This window comes from Apteryx rowi, unplaced genomic scaffold, assembly GCF_003343035.1.
Source record: "Apteryx rowi isolate R43461 unplaced genomic scaffold, aptRow1 scaffold_257, whole genome shotgun sequence".
Lineage (NCBI taxonomy): Eukaryota > Metazoa > Chordata > Aves > Apterygiformes > Apterygidae > Apteryx > Apteryx rowi.
In genome coordinates this window covers 656,874-681,730 of record NW_020448941.1, presented here as the reverse complement: position 1 = coordinate 681,730, position 24,857 = coordinate 656,874, and the positions used below count along the sequence as shown (strand labels likewise).

The window sequence follows — 24,857 nt, the reverse complement described above, 5'->3', positions numbered from 1 at the left end:
CTGTAAGAAACAACAGGTATTTTGAAGGTTTCTATTCCAAGTCCATTCCAACCACCAGGTAGCTTTTGCAGAAATTTTAAGTAACCTAAAAATTAGAGAGGAGTTGAGAACAAAATATAAAGCTTATCGTACAGAAAAACTTGAAGTCTGTCTGCTTACAGGAAAATTCAACATGTTTTACAAACAGTTTCAGCTCCAAACRTTAAGTAGCATTTAATGCAACTCTATGGAGTTAATGTCCAATTGCATTATAACTTCACATCTTTATCAGCATTAATCAGAACCCTTTAATTTTCTGTTGACTTCTGAATTCTTGTTCAAGCAGAACGTGTGATAGAAGGAAGATAAAAGGAGCAGACAAAATTATGAAGAGGCCAATGGTTCTAGGTAAGAAGTCTAGGAAGTCTAAAAAAAGCCATGAACTGTATTTTACCCAGTTCAACATTTTCCAGACTTAAATATATTTCTTTACATGTTTAAAAAAAAAAATCACCAGAAGTAAAAAAGTATTGCCCTGTTTTGGTAGGGATGAAGAAAAACACTATCCAGATGCTACAGGAAAACGTCAGGGTGGCAGGAGGCAGGATGGAAATTCTAGCAATCCCTAATCAAGTCCAGGTTGTGTTGCACCATTGTAAGTGAGATGAAATTGGCCTGTCTGAAACTTCTGAAAGATTCAGTTTTTTGGATTACTATTAAAATCTGAATTCAGATTCTGGATATGCCTACTATTTTCTTTGCTTTATAGAGAAGGCAGCAATTCCTTGCCTCATCACTAGGAAATATAAACTGCTTCAAATAAAATAACAGCGTGAGGTATAAATTTCCATAGCACAAAGTTAACAAAATAAGTACATCTGTTTTCTCTTTTCCTCTTACCCACACTGAGTAGATTAGCAAGTATAAAGATGTACTCTTTAAAGCAAAACAATACGTTGCAAGTCAGGAAACTATCAGGATGTGATACTGACAGCATTAGAATATTTTATATCTATATCTATGTGAAAATGTAATAATCTCAGACTGCCAGAATGAATATTGTGTGGGAAGTTGCAAAGCTAGAAAAATTATCTGCTCTGACATGTATTTCCTTGTTCAATTTAATTATGTTTTAACCACTCCGTTTTTAATGTCTTATAGGTGTGGCAGTAGCAAATAGTTTTAGAAGACATTCTGCAAAACAGTACTTTGAATAAAGTGGTAGAAAACAAATAGCAGAAGTTATATTGAATATATAAAACCTCTCAAGAGACTGGAAGTAGAGGCTTCTGCAGGAAGAAATCAGGGAAAGATCTGAAGCTGTGGTTAGAGCAGGAAAACAGGTCATATTTTAAAATATTCCAGCTAACATTTTAATTAAAGCATTATTTGGACATACAAACCTAAGAGGGGGTGTTATTTATCATGAATTATAGCAGTTGTCCAATCCTAATCATCACATTTTTACAGCTACAGAAAAGTTTTACAAAACAGTAACTCAAAACACATCTGATTCTGTTTTATTAAAAACTGTAAAAAAAGTAACAAATTTTAATTCTCAATGCTTCTGTTAAAATTTTCTCAACTTTTTAGTGAATTTAGAAGTGTCTCACTTAACCTTTCCACGAGAGGAATAACATTGTTTTGAAGGGGGATCATGTCATTTTCGGCTAAAATATTAACATTATTTTCAATAATGAGAAATGCCCCTGTGTATTGTTAAACATAAAGGAGATAAACTGAAGACTACATCTTTGCTCTTTCTGAAGAAAAGTAGCTAGTTGTATTCTTTTTTCCCCCCTCTTTTTTAACATAAACTTAAGGTCAAACAAAGCCACTGTAGTATCCTCTCCCCCTTTCCCAATAATTAATATTACACAGAATTACTGTATTAATTTAAGATGCAGACCTCATATCAAAGTCTTGGTTGATATCCGAGAATTTGCACTCAAAATTAGTTTGAACTAAAAATAGAAAGGACAAACATCTTCAACAGGACATCACTGTGATAAACCACTRTCAAGATCTGTTTCAACTTTGTTATTTTATCACTGACATTAAATCTTACATTTTTCTTAGAGCTTTTAAAATTAATAAAATACCACACAAAATTGAAGGTATGTAATCACACTGCTTAAAGACTACATTAATTTTACCTTTAGTTTTCGTCTTGCATTAAATTTTCTCAATTGCTCTACTGTTTCTGGAAGATGAATCTTGTATGCATAGCGATCTCTCTCCTTAAAAACACACAAAAACAAGCCAAACCAAAATGAACATTAAATGCAAGCTCTTAATATTCTCTCAACATTAAGAAACTGGACAAGAAATGCACTAGGTACTACTGCAAGAACAATTGGGGCTTGGTGCAACTTAAGGAAAGCTTTAAAAAACTGTTAGGAATTAAAATAATTTGATTCCAGAATGCGAGAAAGTTGCAGGTTGCTTGTATTTTGTGTAGCTAAAGTTAGTATCGATTGATGGAAAATTACATATACACTGCTGATTATAAAGATTTCTTAAACAGCTTGATTTACCTATTCCTCCATCATACATAAACAGCATAGTTTATGGGGACTTCATTTCTTCTAAATGATAGAAGCATCTAGGCAATTAAGCCTAGATGCCTTATAAACAGCTAGGGTAATAATCCTAAACTGGGGGCCAGAGAGATTTTAAATCTGAGCCTTGCTGGTTTATTTTCTTCTTTTTGTAATTTTGTTCCCCACTTCGCAAAACGAGCCTAGCCTTTTGTTTTACTGTTACATTGTAAGTTACTCTGTGGTTCACACTGAAGCTGGTGAGCACAAAGTAGTTCTACTTCCTTGGGTACACAGATCCCAGGAAAGCAACACATGCAAGTACTGTCTTAGRAGGATCCTGAAACTTGAGGTAAGTTTGGGAGCTGGGATATGTGTCCTACAAAGCAGCAAGTGTCAGCTCAATGGCTGGTGATACCAGATGCTAGGTTACACGAAGAAATCTCCATTGCAGATGCAGAGCAGAATTCTGCTAGCAAACAGCAGGCAGTGGGGAAAGAACTTAGAGTAGYTGAGCACTCTCCTTCCCTGCCCCAATTCATATCAGAAGCTAGATACAGTTATTAGATTACTGCAAATGTTCACCACATGGCTCTCCTGATTTTGAGTGAAATCACTGGCAGAAGTAATTCAGTCACTGTATGGAGCTAAAAATGTCTCTCTCTCATGATGTAAATAACTGCTATCTATAAATGCTTTAGAAGAAAATTCTGAGTCAACAGGGAAAGCAGAGATTATATTAGGCAAAAATATGAGAAGATTGACAGAGCACTTATAGCTACTAGAAGGCTGAGCTTGGAAATAAAGTTCTCTTCTTACTTCCTTACCTTTCAATAAGGGAAAGATCAACAAGAAATCTTATACATTGTAAATCTGTATGTAGGCAGAATTTGCATATTTACATTAAAGAACTATCTTTTTAAAAAGCCTAACCAGCTTAGTTGCTCGAGACAACATAAATGGCAAAGTTGCCTGCCAAAGTAACCCTGAAAAAACCCTTGCTCTGGCATTGAACTGTAGGTAAGCTCACAAAGTGTATATGAGAAATAGTCAGATTAAAAGCAGATAATCACAGTTCAACTGCGTTCACCAGAGACTCAGTCACTGGGGTATGATCACTGGGGATTCACAAACATGGTGCCTGTTCCTACGCCCTCCGAAACGTTTGATTCAGTAGGCATGCCCAGATGAACAGACAACCTCAGCTCCCTTCAGGTGGGAAGGTCTGAACAGCAATTCACAGTTTTCAGGAGAGTGCCTTAAGAACTGCTATTCCTGACACGGGGACACTCCTGTCCTCTCCTTCAAAGACAGACCATTCTGTAGCTAGGAATGCAAGAATCAGAGCCAGAAAGAGGGCAGAGAAGTGGAAGAATGACTCCATTCTCTTGTAGTTAAGACCATTCAGTTGGTGGGAGAAGAGGACCACACCAGTCTGTGCTTCCCAGGTTCTTTTTGTTTTTTTGGGGGTCAATATCTGCTTAACGTAAAACATATAAACAGTTCAGGAGCAGATACCAAAATCCCAACCCTTCCAAATGAGTGCCCTAGCTAAGTTAATGACATTTTGACCCTTTTCTGTAGTGTTGTCTCAGGAAAAAGAAATAAAAGACAGTATAGAAAAAAAAAAGTTAGTTAACTAGTTTCTGCCAAGAAAACACAATGCTCTGAACTAGTACTTGCTACTTTTTAAATTTGCAACACCATCATAATTCTCCAACTCTAAAGTGTTTAGCCCAGCCTATTAATGAGGCTGCTGAGAAACTAAGCATATATTCTCCTGCCTCTGTTGTTAATCTTCAGTGTCCAGCAACTACTTCCAGTGGCCTTTGAGCAACTCACCACTACATACTACTTTCACTCTAAAGGGACATTTCAGAAGATCTGATGTAAGAAAGCAGCACAGTTAAGAAATATAATATATTGCAATAAACTGCATTGTTATATGCTGCATAATAGAAAAGAGGTCTAGGTATGACYGAACACAGAAGAGATAAGAGATAACTCCTCTGGAGTTTGAGAGCCACAGAAAGACACACGAATTCCTTCCTCAAACTTCATTCTATGCAGCCCTGCTCCCTATATTCTGATGCTGCCTAAGATGCACAAGTGAGTTTGCTCTTGCAGTCAAGGAAGGGTTCAAGCTTGGAAATCATCAAAATCTCAGGCTCTAATCTCAAAGGATTTAAAGGATATTATCACACATTTTACATAATGTGATGTCTACTTTGAAAAGTTCAAACAGACAGATCTGTTTTCTCCCTTGAAGAGGTAACCAGTGTTTATACAGTTTGAGTTATTACCTTTAACCAAGGATGATTCAGTGCTTCATATACTGTTATCCTTTCTGCTGGATCTAGCATAAGCATACGACGTACCAGATCTTTGGCACTTTCAGAGATATGGCTCCATTGTCTAGGATTCATCTGATTACAAGCAAGAAAAAGAAATTAAATTAGCAATAAGAGCACAAGACCGCTATTCTTTATGAAAGGTAATCACAGAGATTAACATTGGTTGGTACTTGTCAGTATCTTATCATAATAAACGTAAAAAGTTTGTAAGTTATAAAGTAACTTAGAAAATTGCACATTAATTGCTAATTAAACTGCATAAAAAGATCTGAAGACAGTGAGCATTATATCACATAAAAGCTGAATTTTATCCTTAGTATTGTGATATAATCACAGTATAATTTTCTAACACTTTCCGTCTTACATTTTGTTCAGATAAAACTGACCTTTCACTAAGAAAATCAAAAACAGTCAGGCTTTGTCCAGCTGTTAAATATGCATATGATAAATATGGAAATTAAATCTACTCCAGAAATCAATATAAGAAAAGACAACAGTCTATCTGTATAATGCCACAATTTCACACCACTGATTCTGAGTAAGAAGGGAGTTGGTTAATGTTTCTTGTTAACCACTTCAGTCCTGCCCCGTTGCTACCATGGACAATGCCTCTCCCCAGAAAATTTCTTTCAGCTTTACAAGCAGTTAAGAAGCAGTGCAGCATCTTCAGTCACTCAGAGAGGATAGTGTACTGATACGTGATCAATAATACAAGCAATTGTGCACTTCACACTTCTTAGAGCAGAGCTGTATCCTTAGGAAGCAAGGACATGAAGGATGATTTAGAATATATTTGCATGTTTTGCATATATGCAGGTTTGTGTCCAGCTATTCAAGAGGATGGATAACCAATAAAATCATAATAAACTAAGAAAATTTTTTCTGTGGTAAAGGGTTCTATCCTTAAGCTATTTCTAATAATTAATTTATGAAGAGCTTAAGTTTTATTTCGATGATACACTGATAATTTTATGAGGTACTAAATGAAAATTCAAAATTATAACCAGACTTTTTGCAATACTATGAACTGTTCATTTAAAGAGGACTATTTTATTTACAACCAGTCTTAAACAAAAATTATCCCTTTATATTGGAGCACTCAGGAACACTTATCTGGCTATGAAATGCACATTTATAGTTGTCACTTGTAAATTTTTCCAGTTATAATGAAACGAAATGAAGGTAATGGCAAGTTTATAACAAGACTATTTTGAAATCCTTAAATATTTTCACTGAATAGACATATTATTGTGGAAACACGAACAGAAAAGGAACTGAGACGGCACAATGTGCTGGCCATGACTTTTTTTTTTTTTTTTTTTTTTTTTTTTTTTTTTTAAGAAATAGAAGTTAACTTCTAAACTTCCAGAAGGTTTTTGTGGCTTGAGAGATTCCATAGAGAAGTCTTCCATAAAGTGAAACTCGAGCATCTAACAGTCTATGAAATCCAAAAACTAGTGCCTTGAAGAAATCCTACTGTTTTTATGAATATGAAATGCAAAGAGTTAAAAAGTATACTCTTGGCCAAGTGTGGTGCCACAGCTGTCACTTATGTTTTAGTAAACTGCTGTTAATACACACACACACACACACACACATATATAAGTACTTCATAGGACACCCTACAGACTATCAGACAGTTTTAATAGTTTCTACTCTTATTCTGCTAATACACAGAATGTGTATGATCTTTGGTGCAAAAGTATTGCTAAACAGTATGATCTTAGACAAAGCAGCAAAAATAGCAAAGTAGAAGCTTTAAATTTGTCTCCAGAGTGGCCTCCAGGATCTCATGGAACATGCTTATCTTGCACACAGAGCGGCTGCTTTCAGTTCCAAGTAGCTTCTTCTGAATAATCAGCTGTACTTTACTACATACAGTACTAAAAAGAAAAATGCCTAACCACATTTTTACAGTAACATGCATTTTACTTTAAATCAAGGTAATGTGATGACCAGTTTTATGATAGTGCTTTTATTTGGCTAAAAAAATTAAATGATCTATAAAACATAAGAAACACACAGATTGCTATACTCTACCGCTCTATCTTATGTAATCCTACTGAGCTCAGTGTATAATTAGGGGCTAATGGTTGCACTCTATTTCATCTGAGTAAATAAATTTGCCTTCTAAATGCTACCATTGATATGAAACACAATATGAACAAAATGGATTGGAGAGATATAATGATCTCTCTTTCTGAGTAACAGACAGCTTTCTATAAGCTTCAAGTTTAAGTTAAGCTAAATAAAGAAATCAACTTCCAGAAATTTTAACAGCAGAGTTCATCTTACCGGAAAAGAACTCAGGCATATTGTCATTTACCTTGTATTTTCCTTTAATAATGCCTTCAAATAATCTTTCCTTGGTTCCATAAAAAGGTAAACAACCGCTTAGCAGGATAAAAAGGATCACTCCACAACCCCAAACATCTACAGGCTTCCCATAAGGTTCTCTTTTTACCACTTCTGGGGCCATAAAATGAGGTGTTCCTACACGTCCTAAATAGAAATAAAAACAAAATTGAGTCAAAGCAATGTGAGTCAAACATGGAAAAAAAGAATAGCACTGCATTAAACTAAAACAATTTTAGTAAGTTTTATTTGCAGATTAAACTTTCAAAACTCTTTTTTCTTCCAGTTCAGTATTTATTAAACGTGTCCAGTTAGAGTAATCACTAGATTCTCTTTTGCTTGATTTATATGTTTATAAATTGAGTAATATTCTATCCTATCCCTGAAAGGAATGAAACACCATTCATTTATAAGCACTAAGATTCTTCAGTGGAACATTCTATATAAACATAAAAATATCAACTTGAGTAACCTTGGAAAGAGGAATTATTTATCCAGAGAACCTGTACAAACATATTGTCTATGCTGCTCATCTGAAAAAGCTGCCTCTAGTAGGTGAGAGCAAAGTTTGGTCTGCTGACCTGCTCAAACCTTAGCTGATCTACTGAAATTGTGGACAAGGATGCAAAATGCTAGCAAATACGCTGTTTATTTTCTTGCAGTAAACAGTATCTTCCAGCAGATAGAAAGATAATGCTGATGTGTTTCACATGGTGCATTTAACGGTTGCCACATAGTAGTGCTTCTGTGACATTACTGATTTTGGCTTGGCAACGAATATGCACCCAAGGAAACCAAACAAATTTAGTACCAACTAATCTTTTGAGTGGATAAATGTATTTGAAGGATGCCATTCAAACACTATGTAATATATTAAGCCAGATAAAAGCAACAAACATTTTATCTCTCCCCGTAAATGGTATCCCATGCTAAACAGGTTTCCATTGCAGAGTATTTACAAGGGAACAAGAATTAAGTTTTGGAAGACCAGGACATTACTTTTGTATATGAAGAATGTAGTCTTTGGGCTACAGTGGTTCTTTTAGGTACCAAAAGAAGAAAAAACCCCAAACCCCACAACTCTAGCAAACTGTTACCACTTGCATCAGTTGCATATGTTATTCTTGCCCACTGATCCCATGGTGGACTTCAGAGGCTCCATTCAAGGCTTGCAGCACCATTCTGATGGCTGGGAGAGTTTATAAYGCAGTCTAGAGAACCAAAGGTGTTAGCATAACATTTACTTAACTCAGTGCTGTCTTGCAAAGAGACTCTTGCTAGACTAGCCTATACCACACAACACGTGAATGCGAATTCTCTTAAGTGACAGCTTTGGTAAGCAACATGTGGGAGACTATCTGGCAGTAACTTAGTAAAGATCATCCTCCATTTCCTGATGCAGGAATGCCATCTAACCATACTCTGTAAACTAGTCCCCACTCCTTTTTTAATCTATGAGGATTAAGAAATTGACAGAAAGACAGTAGCTTTTTCACCGTACTGTTAAGGAGAAACAATACCATTGTCCAACTCCAGGTTATTTTGTGCTAAACCTTTTCCATTTCCAGTTTATGAGGCAATCTTTCTCTCGAACAAGCGCTAGGAATCTGCCTGTGACAGAGGAATATTACGTTGACACTGAGTTAGATTGGTAAATTAAAAAGTCCATGCAGTCTAGGCTGATACGATAGTGAAGGGGTAATTCCTTCGCAGGCTAAAAAAGGAAAATAACAAGATGTTGCATGTCCTGCTCACCCCTCATATCAATGTGGAAAGAGGAGGGATATTTACTCTTGGCAGAGGAAGACATCTGGGCATGGCTAAAGATTACTAATTCCTCTTGTTAGTTATACACAGTTGATAGGCTTATGCAATACCTTTCTGTCTAAATGATAAACCACAAAACCAACTCTTCAAGCTCACAGATATATCCCCAGATGCCTGGGGATGGGGAAGGCAAGGAAAACAGAGAGGACACATATTCACCATGCATAAGAAATTGCTGAGAACTCACGTGCTTATAAATCTCTATCTGTAAGGGTTTCCTAACTATTTTTCCTAAGGTGCCATTACTGGTGACAGCAGAGGCATCAACGTTTCCAGCTCTGTTCCAGGGCTATGCATGTACACAAGAAACAACACTTGCTTACTCAAACAATATTTGCACATCACTTAAAAACTTCTCATGTGACATTAGTGGTATGGATATCACAGTTTGGAAACCTTTGATATAGAAGACATCACGCAAGGCACCAAGGCAGCCTGGATTACCCCAGTTTTGTTTACTGCAGTGGTAAATTTACTGGCATGTGCGCGCAGAGATCCCCATTTGCAATCTCAGAAGAGGTGCAACCTTTCTTACACATTGAAAAAACCCTAGTAATAATAAAGGTCCTGTTTAAATCTTATGTATCTCTATGAATGGAAGAACAAAGATACTCCGAAGATTCTGCTTTACTATAAGACTTTCTAATTGCTGTTATGAAATCTGGGAAGTCAACAGAAACAGAGATTACTCAAAAGACACAGCAGAAATCACTCGAAGACAGGATATCACAACAACAAACACAGCTATTAAAAAAAGCACTAAACTTGATGGACATATACTTATGTGGATCAAGTAGCTAATGAAACTAAGAAACATATGTAATAAATGATATTCAAGTTGATTTAATGTATATTTATAATATATATTATGTGCCACTCCTCTCTCGCTTGGGCTTCTTTGTGGTGTAAGTGAACAACTGCTGCAGAGAGGAACACATTTTAAAAATGACTGTGTATTGTAAGGGAGGTGGGCTTACATTTTTCTTTTTTTTGCACCGATGCATTTATGTCAGCTGAGTATTTGTACTACACTGAAGGCCTACCTATAGAACATCCCTTTCTAAGGAAAATGTCTCTTGCAAACAGCTATCAATTCTACGCTTTCTCTGTGTTGTATAATAGCAACAAGTGCAATRTAATAGCATTACATGGATTTGCTGTTAAGATACAGAATATTGAATAAATGTAAAAAAAGTAAATCATTTCAGTTTTCAGTATGAATGGCACCTTACCTGATTTAATCATGGCTGTATAAACTAATTAATCTACAGTGTCAAGAGAGTATCAAAAGTACAGTGGTTTTTTTTGCTTCCTTTTCCCCTTCAGCAAATGTTTCAATTTAAAAGGGAACTTTGCAGAAATCAGTGAACAAGAAAAATCCTTATTCTTATGTACTCATAAATACATGCAGAAGAAAATACTGACTTGAAAYTGAGCATTAATCAGCTTCCCTAAATTTTGAAAGGAAGCATCTTGATGGTAGACAATAATTTCTAGTTGTCCTCTCCTCTCTCTACTTCTCCTCCTGACCACAGGGCTAGGAAATTCAAAAATACTTACAAAGCTACTGCATATCAACAAAAAGCAAACATAACTTGCATCAGTGAACTTATCAAAATTGCAGACAAAACATAATATGCAAGAATTTTTTATGCAGTACACATCCATTTTGTCAGCACTGTGTTCATTATCAACRACCCTCATCATATCATCGTTTTTCTCTCCATATACACATTTTTGTTTGTTTGTTTTTTTAAACAGAACAAGAAAGGCTTCTTGAAGCTTAGTCCCTACTTGCTCTGTATGACCTTGGGCAAACTATAGCCTCTTGATACCTCAAGGTTCCTCATTTACTTTATCTGGAGACAACCCAGTACATCACCGGACTGTGAGGTTGCATATTACTTAGTACTCAAGTTCTCTTACAGACAAACTCTGACAGACTTAGAAGTTACAGTTAAAAAACACTGTTCCTCTCTGATCTGCTCAAATCCTTTTTCTCTTTCCTAGGAACATACAGACCGTAGATGAAAGGTAAAAGAATGGGATCTTTGCTGTCTTGGTTCAAAAGCAACATACTGTAGACAAATCCACCTTAATGAACTGCTTAATGCAGGACTAAACTAGTTAGTAGGTCACATCTTATACAGCTGTGTAAGACCCTCAACAGATCCCTGCTACAACTGTATGAAAAATGGATGCTACTTAATAGCATGATGACAAATCAGTACTACTAAACCTTAATACTTGCTTTTAAATTTTGAATAAGAAGTATATAAACTCAAATCAAAAAGTGAGAGAGAAGGGTACACTAACCTAATAAAACCCAGCCATTTACCACTGCTTGCAATATAATTAATCAGGAGTGAACGTTTAAAAGAAAGGCTGTAATACAAATTACAAAATGATTTGGTTTTGTAACCTTTTTAGTGCAGATTTCAAGATCCTGATACTTTAGACATGGAAGCAGATCACAATTTCACCTCCATGAAAGAGCAAACCCAGAACAAACAGCAACTTGATCGGTTGAGATCTGCACTGTCCAGATACACAGGAATAAATATATCTACATATTATAAACTCTATTAAAAAGGCTAAAATCTTTCCTGGGACTGCTGGCATCTTCCTCATGACAACTAACTACTTCACTGTGTTCATCACAGGAGCAAATGACACTTTTGAGGTTATTTTAAAAACTGTTGTCTAAGCAAGAACTACGGCACTTCTCTCTGCAAAATGAACGGAGTTCACCCATGAACTTACATATAGATATGGATTTTTCCTATGTTACAGCTACAAGAACTGTAAGGTATATGTCATTAACAGAATAAAGGAAATCTACATACAACAAAGTTTGCTAAAGTCATGGATACTGGCTGCTCTTTAGACCAAAGTAGCACTTTTGCTTATGGTCTATTACAATTTTTGGTAAAATGTTTCAGTTTTGTTACTAGCAGCATCTTACCCATTGCCTAAAATTTTAATAATTTTTGAAAAAGTAGGCTGATTATCTAGTAGACAAGTTCAGATTCTAAACATGCCACAGTATAACATTTTAAAGTACATATTCTTCACAACAGTTCAATTATCTTTAAATATTTTAGAAGCTTTTGAATTTTCTTTGGTGTTTTGGCAGAACCTTTGTATCTTTTCGGAGGTAGGATGAGACAGAAGAGTGAGCAAAGACACTTTTCTCTCTCTGAAAAGATACCTTCTGTCTTCTACAGGTCCTGTATTCTTCAGGATATAAGAACACTCAAGGATATATTCTAATGACTGCCCATGATAAATAGGATTATTTTATTTACATAAATATTGGATGCATGCACACGAATTACTTCTTAGTTTTGTCTGTGTATGAGAAGAGGTCACATGAAGGACTGCAATCAGTTATGTTTTTACCTACTTCTAGGTTCTTCTTACTTGTTCTAAAGTAGCATTAACTGAAAATCATCATTATATGAAGACTCTTCACTGGCRTGTTTGAAAGTGATATTTGCCTCTGTCCAATTCTTTCTAAATAAATGCTTACATCAAAGTGTTTGCTCTCTCAGGAAGCACTCAATGCCTGAATGGGCACAGCCTATAGACACCTTATTTCTAGAGGCAAGCTTTCTTATCAGCCAGATTTGAAGTATGTTGATACTGTGGAAATGTGTAAAATTGCTATTTTTGCTGATTTTTTCCTGTGGTAAAGACAGCTTCAGTCCTCAGTGTGGTCAATCTGATATCATTCACAAGCACTAAAGATAAATTTTGACTTACCTTTGGTAATTTAGTTTCTATGACTGTTTCCATATTATTCCAGACAATAGGGCTATGCTTTCCACAAGAAGAAGAGTATATACAGAGACCCAATCAGATTTTGTCATCCCTAAGGCAGGGGACTGATGATCAAGATATCAGAAGGAGAGTCTTTCAACAGCAGTAGTATCTGAACGATGTATAAGGAAACAACTGGAACAAATAATTTTTAGGAAAAAAAYGTGAGGTACTAATAAACATCACCATCTGACCTCTCACATAGTGTAATAAGAAATATGTTTTTAAATTAAGAAGTTTCTAAAAGAGTGGGATGTCCAGAATAATGTGGAAGAAATCAAAGAATCACACACAATAGATCAGATAGATCATATTTTACTACTTTTAATTCCTTTCCACATTACTCCAGACAACAGAGATGTTTAAAGCTCGTGTACAGAGAAGATGAGCAGATTAAAAAAAAGCAATTCAACTTCAGCACAGAAGACTGTCTGAAGAAAATGTTTTTAAAAAGATGTATCAGCAGACAACTGGACACCTGGATATTAGTGCCCAGAAAATGAACAAAGATCACACGATAGCCAGACAAATTATAATAATTGGTTCATTGGCCTTTTTTAGCCACAAAATGACGATGGAGGAAGTAAATCTAAATTGATTTTTAACCACATTAGCCTCCTGTAAGCACTTTCAAATTGACCCGGATGTGAAGTGGAAATTCTGAGAAATAGTAAAACACAGTTGTATCTGTCGAATAAAACAAAGTATCAGAGACAAAGTTTTGAAGAGACTCAAATATCTTTTTATTTTTCAAAAAAATCAAAAATATTGAGATATAATGCAGAGGAATAAAACACTATTGCTTAAGCAAAAAGAAGAATACTAGTGTAGGACCTCTGTTTACAAATGTTTATCTCCCCTTGGAAAAATGAAAGATTTTCTGTGCCATTTAGACGCTGATGCTGAGCAAACAAAAAAGTCTGGTCAGCGTAAAAATACAACATTCCAAAAACATTATTTTTAAACTGGGGTATATAAAATCACCAAGAAGATTATTTTACATTCATAGGAACATATCACTAATAAGGAACTTTGAGAGTTTTTCCCCAATTTAATGGTCTTTGGGAAAGGTCAAGAGAAATTTATGGTAATGCTTTCCTTTGCCATTTTTGTACTAACTCTAAAAGGCTGGCTGATGAAGCACCGAGAACACTTGGTATCTGTGTGGTGTACTTCTATGAAGAACACAGAAGACCTTCTCCAGTAAGATGATGATGAAGATTATGTTAGGATCCATAAAGATACTATATGATTCTGAAGGAACTTTGGGGAGCTAACTAATACTTAGGGAAAAATCAGTACTGGACTGGACTGGCATAATGGTTCCTATCATTTTGCTGCTGCTAATAAAATCAGCCAACTATCCATAGACAAACACAACTTAACAGCTAGTACAGAATCTCATACCATTCAAGTCTATGCAGTTATCTGATTTTGTACTAGCTGAAACCAGGAGAATTTAAAAAATTAAGGGGAGGAAATAGAAATCACTTGTGGACTCAATGGCTTCTGCTTATTTAGACTTCTATACTGTATTGTAGCTGAAACTCTTAGCACCTAAGATATGGTATCTGATACATCTGACATCACCACATTTATATAAGAAAATACTGTGACAATTCATACTATGTTATGGAAGAAAATTCCTCCAAGGAAGAAGAAGGAGATCACAGCATGAAATTGCTCTATTAAATCACTGACTTGCTGGGTTCCACTGCCTCTCCAATTGCATCATAATCATGCAGACATGTTGGACTGTTTCCTGTTCACACCCTGTTCCATAAAAAGTTTCATTTATAAATTATGATGTTCTATAACCACTGTCTATATTGAGAGAATTTCATCTTAAATTACCTACTTGAATGCATCAAATGAATACCACTTTAGTAAGATTTTCCCCTTCTGATTATAAGAACCCCAAGAAAAGAGAACTTCAGAGATTGGTAGTTCAGGAAAACAATTTCCTGTAATTCAGAAGATGACACATCTTGATTCTTATGCACTGCATTGCAGCTTATAGGCAAGCATAATGGAACAGTATTTCTTTACATTTTCCCTTTTGGTCTTATGCAAAATGACTTATGGCTACATCCATTGTTTTTTGTAGTTGCTTGATAATGATTAAACTCCCTTAAAAATAAACTCCACTGGATTGTTAGCTGATAAATTAGTCATTTCCCTAAAATTTATTCCACAGATATTTTCATTAATGACATCTAGTATCTGCTTGTTAACATGGGCTCTCTAACACTTCTGCTAAATAACCCTCTATTTGCTTGAAAGGATGTTGTAGTTATAATCCTTCTGAACAATGCAAGTTGACCTTTGACTTATGCCAAAAGATTGGGACTGGTCTACTCTCGATACTCAAAATTTACTTTACCTTTATCAGAAAAAAAAAAAATCCCAAAATATTTTTAAAAACAGTTAGGCATACTGGAAAAAAAGATTTCCCTCGGTAAGTTAGAAGAATTCCAAAGCCCTAAATAAGCCAAAGCTATACCCTAGAAGGTAGGCTTAGCAGACACTGAGATAGGTAACGGCTTTCTATTTGTGTTCTCCTGGGATACATGAACCCGGCTTGTCACGCATAGGTGTATCAATGTGAAAAGGTAAGGCAAAGTGGCACATATGCATGAAAATAAGAAAAACAAAAAAACAAAAAAAGCTAGGTAAGCCCTGAATAGTTTAGATATAGCAACTCCCATTTTAGGGGAACAATACTATCACAAAAAAGAGTGATCATCACAAATATTGAAGAGCTTCTGCATAATGGCTTGTTTTTTATATGCAAGATTAAGGGAAGAATCCTATCAGCTGAACTTTACTACAGTTATATTACCCTGAATGTTGACATGCTTTTTCTAAAAGAAAGTTTTCTTTTTCTGTTTTGAAAGATAAGATACTCCAAACAATATAAAATAAGGAAAGATAAAAAGCATTTCTGTCCTTGAATACCAGGATGATCTACATGGGGATTTACACAAGAAATAAGCATATTCTTCCAGGGTATTGTGCTAATACATATTAATTACCTAGATACAGAAAGGTTAGTAAGTGTTGCACTTTTCTGCAGCTATAAGACAGTGCATTTCTAGTCTTGGTAAAATTTTTAAGATCTACTGAATGCCAAGATAGTTTAGGAGCACAGGGATTTTTCAGGTCAGTAAGGGAATCTTAGTGCCATAACAGCTTTCATTCAATTAAGCATTTCTTCTTTGATATGTTATGCCTGAAAAGAATCAAATACAGCAAATGACATGCTGTAGGGGAAATAATTGACTATGTTAAGCAGAATTAATGTTTTTAACTAAAAATTAGGAAAAGAATGTGACAGTGAACAGGCTGGGTATCACACTGATCATAAATTTCTGTTTATGCAAGCAGAGCATTTCTATTTCATTCAGAAGACAACTGACAAATAAGTAGTGCCTGTGATTTTTTAAATTTATTATTATTACAAAACAAAACTAATCTACAGGGCATAATAATATAGCCTAGTTCTATACAAATATGTAAGTAAACAATTTGTTACAAGAAATTTACAGTCTGGTTCAAACAGACAATACAGTTAAGCTTCATATAGCACATATGGGGTATTATTATAAAGCAGAAGAAATGAAATCTTGCAAGTGCTGTATAGGTGATTCTCTAGTAATATGCCCTCAGAAAGGACTCTGGAGGAGAAAAGAATTGCTAGATAGGAGATGTAGTTCAAAGTGTAAAGTCTGCAATGGAAGATGAGAAGAAAGAGAAAAGGAGGAAACTTGAGACAAGTAGTAGAACTGAGACTTTATATGGTATATAAATGAAGTGGACTTAATGTAGGTATCCCTGGAGGAAAGAAAGATAGTTTAAATTTGAAGCTGRAAGTAAGAAGTATTAATGAAAAGGCTACAAGTGGAAAATGATAGGGGAGAGAGAGAGAGAGAGAGAGAGAGAGRGAGAGAATATGAAGGCAGACTAATATGGCAGAGGTTTAGACAGATAAGGCAAAAGTTAACCAACATGCAAAGAAATATTGTACTGATGAGGATTAAGAAAGAAGATTCTACAAATACTGCAGACAGAACCAGAAAGGAATGAAAACATTTTTACATTAAAAAAAAGGAAAGATAAACATTGATAATGCAAAGAGGTTGAGCATGTGAACAACGAGCAGGATCATGGAACTGTGAATAGTATCAGGAAAGGAAGGATATGACAAATTCTGGGAGAGAGCTGAACTTGAGTTTTTTGTGAGACAGCTGGTAGTCCGAGAGTACAACGTAACCGACTAGCTCCAAAAGAGCAGCTGAAACAGAAGAGACAGATGAAGTTGCTCAGTGAGAATATAAAGAAGGAAAATGAGAGAATTATGAAAAGAAGCGTAAGAACTGTCACTAGAAAAAGCAGTGGCAGAGGTACAGAAAACAATGCTGGAAGAGAAGAAACCAAAAGAATATGAATACTTTGAAAAACAGTGTAAAAGCAACATAAAGGAATGACCTTCTTATTAAGGAAACAACAGTAGCTTTAATGGATGGATATTTTCCTTGAAAAGATGTATCTAGGTCTCTAGGTAGTAAGAAATATCCAGGATATTAGACATATCTGGAAGAGAATGGAAACTGTTGGTGTGTTTATATTGGGGTTGCCTTTTATATTAAAGAACTTATAGAAGCCAAAATGACACACACAAAAGAATTATATTAGAAAAGCTGAGGTTTTGCAGAAGCACTGAACTGAAAGGGAATTATCCCTTTTGAAGAAAAAACCCTAATGAAATCCTTTGTTGTGGTCCCCTATTCTGGCAATGAAAGCATCAGAAAACTGATTGGGTCTTCATCTGTGTAGGATGAGTAAAGCATAACCCTATTGTCTGGAACAATATGGAAGGCAGCTAGAGGAAATAAAATTCACAAAAAACAAAACACAGTCAAAAAATATAAATATGTATCAAGATATYGATGTCTTATGCAATACTTAGAAGGAAGTATAAAAACACAGAAAAGAGTCACATGTAATAACCAATAGGATTTTTCTATTAAATAGAGCGTAGCATTCTGACAGAAATTGGCAAGAACCACAGGGGAGCATTAAGTCAATTGCTTTGACATGTTTCAATCTTGGTATCACTTTCATCTTATTTGGTTTGTCAGGTGCAGACCAATTATGCCACGGATTATATTAATATGCAAAAATCTTTGCACTTTTCAACTTTATTTTGATCAAAACAGTGTAAGCTCTTGTTGAGTAACGTTTAGAGGGATTTAATTCTCCATATACACAGTATATATGTTACGTGCATGTAACAATGAAGTACAATTGATTAGCTGTTTAGATTAACTGTGTACATTTATAAAGTTAACAAAATCTTTACTGAAAGATTATTTTTGAGTTCTTATTTTATAAGCCAGGCTTTGCTGGAAGAACAAAATTCTCCAGTACAATATGCATAGCATTCTATAACTTTGAAGGAAAAAAAAMCCACTAAATTTCTTACCTCCAGCAACTAATCCAGATTCTCCTAACTGAATTGCTACCCCAAAGCCACCAAGCTTTACAGGAGCTGAATTCTCTTTTGAGGCAAGCAATACACAGTGTGGCTGAAAAGAAAAAACAGATTATTACAATACTTGAAAAGTATAATTTGCTTTTAAGAAAACATCTTCATAAGTTAGCAAACAGAAGCTAGAGTTTTTGTTTTTTGAATGGAATTCATTTCAGATTTTTTTGGCGTGAACTCCTCTCTGTCTGTTGGTTTCCCTTTCAACTGTCTCTTTCAGGACTTATCAGTACTCACAGAGAACACAAAGCGAAATAGTAATAAAATGGCGATAACTATGAAAGCCTGCCAAGAATTTCTTTCCTGGTACTACTTTTTCTTTTTACCCTTCACACTTCAGCCTTATACTGTTCCAATTCTTCAGCTGAAACCATAACACACTTTTATTCTTCACACAAAGAATACAAAACACTACTTTGGGCCTTAATCACAGACTTCACCAATCAGCTTCCAACTGCAGAAAAGAAAAGGAATATCCCTAAAACATTTCTAACAAATATTCTAGTGAAGGGGAAATTGTTTAGGTCTTTAAACTGGATTCTCTGTGCAATCGTACATGCCCTTAATTTTCTACATTCCTTCCGTCAATAACAGTGGGATGCAAAATACAAAAACGGAATAATATTATACAACCATCTGCAAGGGCAGAGATTGGGGGTAGGAGGAAGCAGCATATAAACAACACCTATTAATCACAATTTAGTATTTAATACACATAACTAAAATACTATAATTAATGTAGAGCTACTTCTTACATTTGCTCACAGCATCCTTTGCACAGTCAGCCATATTAGAGTATTTAAAAGGACAAATGTCAAATCTGTACACTGCTTCTTGAGAATACACTACCACATAAATTACAAAACTAAGATCTAAAAATAGGTAATGCCTCTGTATTATTTAACACTGTCAGAAGACAGAAATGTGCGGCCTTCAGTTAGATTTTCTTTTGCACTAGTCCTCCCGCCAGGAACTTCTCAGAGAATCTTCAGTACCTTCAGAGAATAAAGCAGCTACCCATTACACAGTCACTAAACTACAGAGAGATTTTAGGTTAAATCACGTTGGGCAGTGACTGAACTAAACTGCTCAAATATGAAAAAGCATAATTACAACCTTCCTGCATGAATGGTTAAGTAAACTGTGGAAGAATCCATATACAAGTTCTTTGTATGTATTTGTGCGCACCAGCTGAACAGTATGGTTTTAATTTAGGCTGTGGGACCATTTTGTAAAACCCCCATAGCTCCACAACAACTTTTACAGAATCAGCTTACTAAATTAGATGTTAGGCTGGAAGAAAATAATTATCATATCAGAAGACTCTAAAAAAGGTGCACTTTCCCACAGTCTGCTCCATATAAACATAGCAGAGTCACAAATTGTTTCTTCTGATACTTCCTTACTATTTACTACTTGATATAGCAGAGCACTCGGATTTTGTGACGTTACTGTTATATAAATAACTGATAGAAAACACATTAACAAAACAAAGCAAAAACTTAGAGCTTTGGGCCGGATTAATGAAAAGGAACTACATGGTTGAATCTGACTACCTGCAAAGTCATCATCTGTAACCATCCATGTTTTCCTTTAAAAAAAACCCACAGTTGTAAAGTAACAAGATGCTTCAAGAAAGAAATCACAGACTCTTTGAAAAATCTAACTGAAATCTGCAGAATCTCCTACAAACTTGACTCCTAGCCAGATGATATATTAAGAGCGTCAATATGGGAATTCTCATTTCAAACACTAAGTAGAACATTAAGTCAAGATGATATTCTTGAGATGATCAATAAATTTAGGCTACCATATATTAGCACTTCCAGAAACCCTTTTTAAATTTGTGATTTATAAATGTAACTTTCAACCTCTTGTATCCTATTCCAAATGGTACTATCTCTGAATATTTCACTTCTGCCTAACTGAAATTATCATACTGCACTCACTTTCATATTCTATCAGCATTGTCATTAGACTGAAAAAAAAATCAACCTCAAATTTCTCACCCCATGGCAGGGGGGAAGATGGATGGATGAGATCTACACCAATAAAAGGAAAAGACAGCATTTTAATGATGTGTTGATATATTTTTACTCTACACTTTTAAAAAAGTGATACTGTTTTGATGAGAGTATTAAAAAGAAGATAGCTTGTGCCAACATAAGAAAAGGAAGCCACTGAAACTGGTCACTAGAAACAAAGTTTCTATGAAAAAAATAAACTCTCCAATTCAGAGTGAAATTTGGAGACTTTTTTTTTTAAACAGAATTTCCCCCAGCAAAGTCCAAATTAATATCAAAATTAGTATTTTCAATAAACTCAGTTTTGCTAGTTAAAAATACCTTTAAAAAAAAATACAGTTGCAACACTAGTTAAACTTCCCCTTGTTGCTACTTGCACTGCGTCAGCTGATTCTTATCACTTTGTAGAGAAGCTGGTGCTTTAACTTTCTAATAAGAGGACATGCATGTTAGTCCTTCCTCTCTTCACCAGTGGTTTTGAAAATCAGCAGAAGTTCTTAATAAACGGTAAGTAGCTTCCTCTTAAACTATAGTAAAACAAATTTCTATTAAAATACAAATTACAGAAGTACTACTGACAAATTACCTTCAAAACTTTAATATACTTAGATTCAAGCCAAATATGCCTCTTGTTTATAGGTGAAAACATTTATTACACATTAGAAACGTTATAGCTTTTAGCATCTGCAATGTAATTGATTTTTCCATCTCTCATGCACCTGAAAGATGTAACTACCTATGTAAGTCATTATATGTCAAGGGTTTTTACAGACTAGCAACATAAACAAGAAATTAAAGTGGAAGATAGCTTTTGAGATGTGTTTGAAAGCATTGAGTTATTTATCAGATGAAACTTCTAAAATTATTTCTAGCTCAGATAATACTAAATAGCAAATATAATAAAGCAGCAATCTTCATAAGACTGCTAACACAATGCAGACATACTCAATACAACTATAAGATCAGCCAGCATGGGAGGTTTAGACTGTCCACCCAATAATTCGGTTTCTGTATACATAGTATTAGATCTCATTAAGATTTTTGCTTAAAATGCTGCCATTTTTATTGCTGTAGCTATATTGCACATTTAAATGTAAATATGCATTTTTAAGGCCTAGTACACAGAAGAAGAACTGTTTCAAATTTATGTATACGGCAAAGAGCATTTTTTCTTGTTACTGTTGTTGTGGGACTTAGTTCAGATTACCAAGAACAGTTTTGGTTTTTTATGAGATTAGGGGAACAAAAAATTTGTCCCTTTAAAAAAATTCTAAATATACTTTATGCAGTATTTTATCAACATGCCACATAAATCAGGTACAGAATTTATACTAATACTAACCAGTCTTAACTATCTAAAAAGCTCATTACTATTCTGCTCTCTTAACCACACTTTTTTTTTTGGTTTTCTTTTTTTTGGTCAAAGCTGATTTTTATCTTCTAAGATTAAACCTTCCTGGCCAAAACCAAGCTCACCTTAATTAGAAATTTTATGAAAACAAGGAAAATGTGAAAACAATCTGTTTGTCACAGCATTAATGTGGTTTCAAGCTGACAGTAGTTTTCTTGCACAACCCTAATATAACAGTCAACAAAAGAAAAAAAGCTTAAATTTATATGAAGATACTATTAAAAGCAAGCTGTTGTAATATTAGGAACTCACACAGTGTTATTTATAGCAGATTATACAGCCAAGTAGCTTCCATTTAGAAAAGCAATTGGCAGTTGATAACCAGTGACTTGCATGAAAGTCTGGGTACCTATCTAAAATTAATACTGTTTAGTATTGTTTTGATGCGTTTCTATGTATCTTGTATCAACACCGAGAATACTTCACTTAGCTATGCTTCCACATTATTTGCATCTTAATTAAAACATGTTCGCACTGTCACAAAGTCACTGGTCATAAAAAACAATTTTAACAACGGAACTTCATAATGTTTTAAAAATTATTTGTCCTTATGGATCAAGCAAAAAATGTAACAATTTCTAAAATTTGCAGCAAAATATAAATGTTTATATCAAAACAAGATGGTCATAGTTTAAAGAAGCAATTATTAGAATCATCATCTGCATGAGTACTCTGTACCCCCCCCCCCCCCCCGGAACAGATTTTTCTAGGATTACATTGTATTGTGAGATCTGGCTGAAAGTCCTTCTGCTCCACAACAATYAGCTCAGCTCAGGTTAATTCACTTTTTTACTTATTGTCTTATTTACATTTATGTAACTTCAGATTGTGTATGTAATAAAGCAAGCAAACACATGAAAGCGTTTGGTGATTAATTCCTATAATTTCTCTTTACCTCTCTACAGAGCAGCAAAGAAAATCCTAACAAATGATGGCTGCAACTTCAGCTGACTTTTTGAACATTCTTCCATACAGGGAAGTCATCTGGAGAAACCAAACCAACCTAGCCAGAAACTTCTCAGAAATCCAAAACAATGCCAGTTGTCCCTTAAATGAAGACTCATTGTCATTTGCTTTAATACTTTTTTATTCCATTATTTTTGTGATTGGATTGGTTGGAAATATTATAGCCCTGTTTGCTTTCCTCTGCATTCATCAGAAAAGGAATTCTATCCAAGTTTACCTACTAAATGTAGCTATTGCAGATCTTCTGCTGATCTTCTGTCTTCCATTCCGAATACTGTATCACATTACCAGAAACACCTGGATGTTTGGATTGATCTTATGCAAGATTGTAGGAACTCTATTTTATATGAACATGTACATTAGCATAGTACTGTTGGGACTAATTAGTCTAGATCGTTATGTAAAAATAAATAAGTCTGCGAAGCGTCCTAAAATGTTAACTACTACACGAAGTATATATATTTGTTGCATAGTGTGGGCACTTGCACTGACAGGATTTATAATAGTAGTTTCACCATCTTTCTTTAAGAGTGAAGAAGGCAATTCTACTATGTGCTTTCATTACAGAAATAAACACAAGGCAAAGACAGAAGCAATTTTAAATTATATTATTGTTATCATTTTTTGGATAGTTTTTTTCCTTTTGATACTTTCATATGTTAAAATTGCCAAGAACCTTCTGAAAATTTCTAAGAAAAGAGCTAATTTTCCTAATGCAGGAAAATACACCCAGACAGCAAGGAATTCTTTCATCGTACTCATTATTTTCACCATATGTTTTGTTCCTTATCACGTGTTCCGATTCGTCTACATTACATCACAGTTACAAGATCCATCTTGTTATTGGAAGGAAATCATTCACAAATGCAATGAGGTTATGCTTATATTTTCATCTTTTAACAGCTGCTTAGACCCAGTTATGTATTTCCTAATGTCCAGAAGTGTGCGTAAGACTGTATTCCAACTTATTTGTAGAAAACTTCATGGGGATTCAACTGTAACTTCAGAAAGTACTTCAGAAATGCAACTTGGACAATACACACAAGAGCGATTATCTACTATCACTCCCTGTTCAAGTTCTTTAAAGAAGAAGTCTCTTATCTGATCATTTAAATTAAGGGATAATGGCTTCTCTTTGTTATTTTGGACATCAATTTAAGATGTACCAATGCAATACTACACAGCTACTAATCCTGCCTCTGTCTTCCTGTTGAGAAATGAGAAATCTTCTGTTCATGGAAAGGAGAAGTGACTTTTTAGAAGTAGCTTACTTTCTTTATCCAAGAAAAAAAAAAAGAGAAGCTTCCTTAAAGTTATCTCAGACATCTTCTATTGGACTAATCTAGAACACTAACTCTTTGGGGAGATTTCCACAATGTGGTTTTAACCTGTATATATAAGGAATCTTGTACATACACATTACTACCACCAATTGGGTATGTAAACAATACGAATTTTGCAGAAGTAATGCTTTTGTGTCCTATTCAAAAGAGCTATGCTACTTATTACAGATTTCCTATATTTCTCTGTTTTAACAGGTTTCAAAGAGATCAGTGTTTTAACTGCATTTTATAGAACYATTTTTTTCAGTTGAATATTTGAGATTTTAACAATGTATATGGCTTAACAATGAGCTAAAGAACAAGACAGCCATTAATTCAGTTATCATTACAGAAGACACACTTCGTTTTATTAAACAGCAAAATTAAAATATTCAAGTCTTCTAAGCCCTTTATTATATTTTCAATGTTTTTATGAATGTCAAGGTCAAATATCTCAGGGAAAGCAAGCAAGGAGTTAGGAAAATCAGAAATTCACAAAGGAGAAAGGATATAAAGGTATTTTCAGTTAGCTGAGATCTTCAAACTTTGACTAACAAATTTGGTAACTTCAGCTACAGCAGAATAGAAAAATTAGCTCTTGTGAACCTCTCTGAAGCATCAGCTCTGACCTTCGTTCAGACTCCTAATTCCTAACTCCACCTAGTTCTTAAGGTTAATGCCTACTTAGAGATTTCCAAAGCCACTCATT

At 34.7% G+C, this 24,857-nt stretch overlaps 2 protein-coding genes across 7 annotated transcripts in view; one reads left to right on the top strand and one right to left on the bottom strand.

The window, feature by feature from the left end:
- The window catches only part of CASK (calcium/calmodulin dependent serine protein kinase), a 237,354-nt gene that overhangs the window by 82,911 nt on the left and 129,586 nt on the right, over window positions 1–24,857 (bottom strand). For 4 of the 6 annotated variants that reach the window (XM_026067255.1, XM_026067256.1, XM_026067257.1 and 1 more), the window contains 4 exons: window positions 18,363–18,465; window positions 7,200–7,375; window positions 4,823–4,945; window positions 2,136–2,219 (listed from right to left, as the gene is read on the bottom strand). In XM_026067255.1, the coding sequence (XP_025923040.1) occupies window positions 2,136–2,219; window positions 4,823–4,945; window positions 7,200–7,375; window positions 18,363–18,465 (486 nt within the window). Of the gene's footprint in view, window positions 1–2,135; window positions 2,220–4,822; window positions 4,946–7,199; window positions 7,376–8,748; window positions 8,776–12,820; window positions 13,004–18,362; window positions 18,466–24,857 lie in introns of those variants that run through there. The other 2 variants (XM_026067259.1, XM_026067260.1) reach the window with 2 other exon arrangements.
- GPR34 (G protein-coupled receptor 34) lies at window positions 20,887–24,539 on the top strand. The gene is made up of 2 exons (XM_026067261.1): window positions 20,887–20,956; window positions 22,766–24,539. The coding sequence occupies exon 2, from the start codon at window positions 22,789–22,791 to the stop codon at window positions 23,929–23,931; it is 1,143 nt and encodes a 380-aa protein (XP_025923046.1). The 5' UTR covers window positions 20,887–20,956; window positions 22,766–22,788; the 3' UTR covers window positions 23,932–24,539.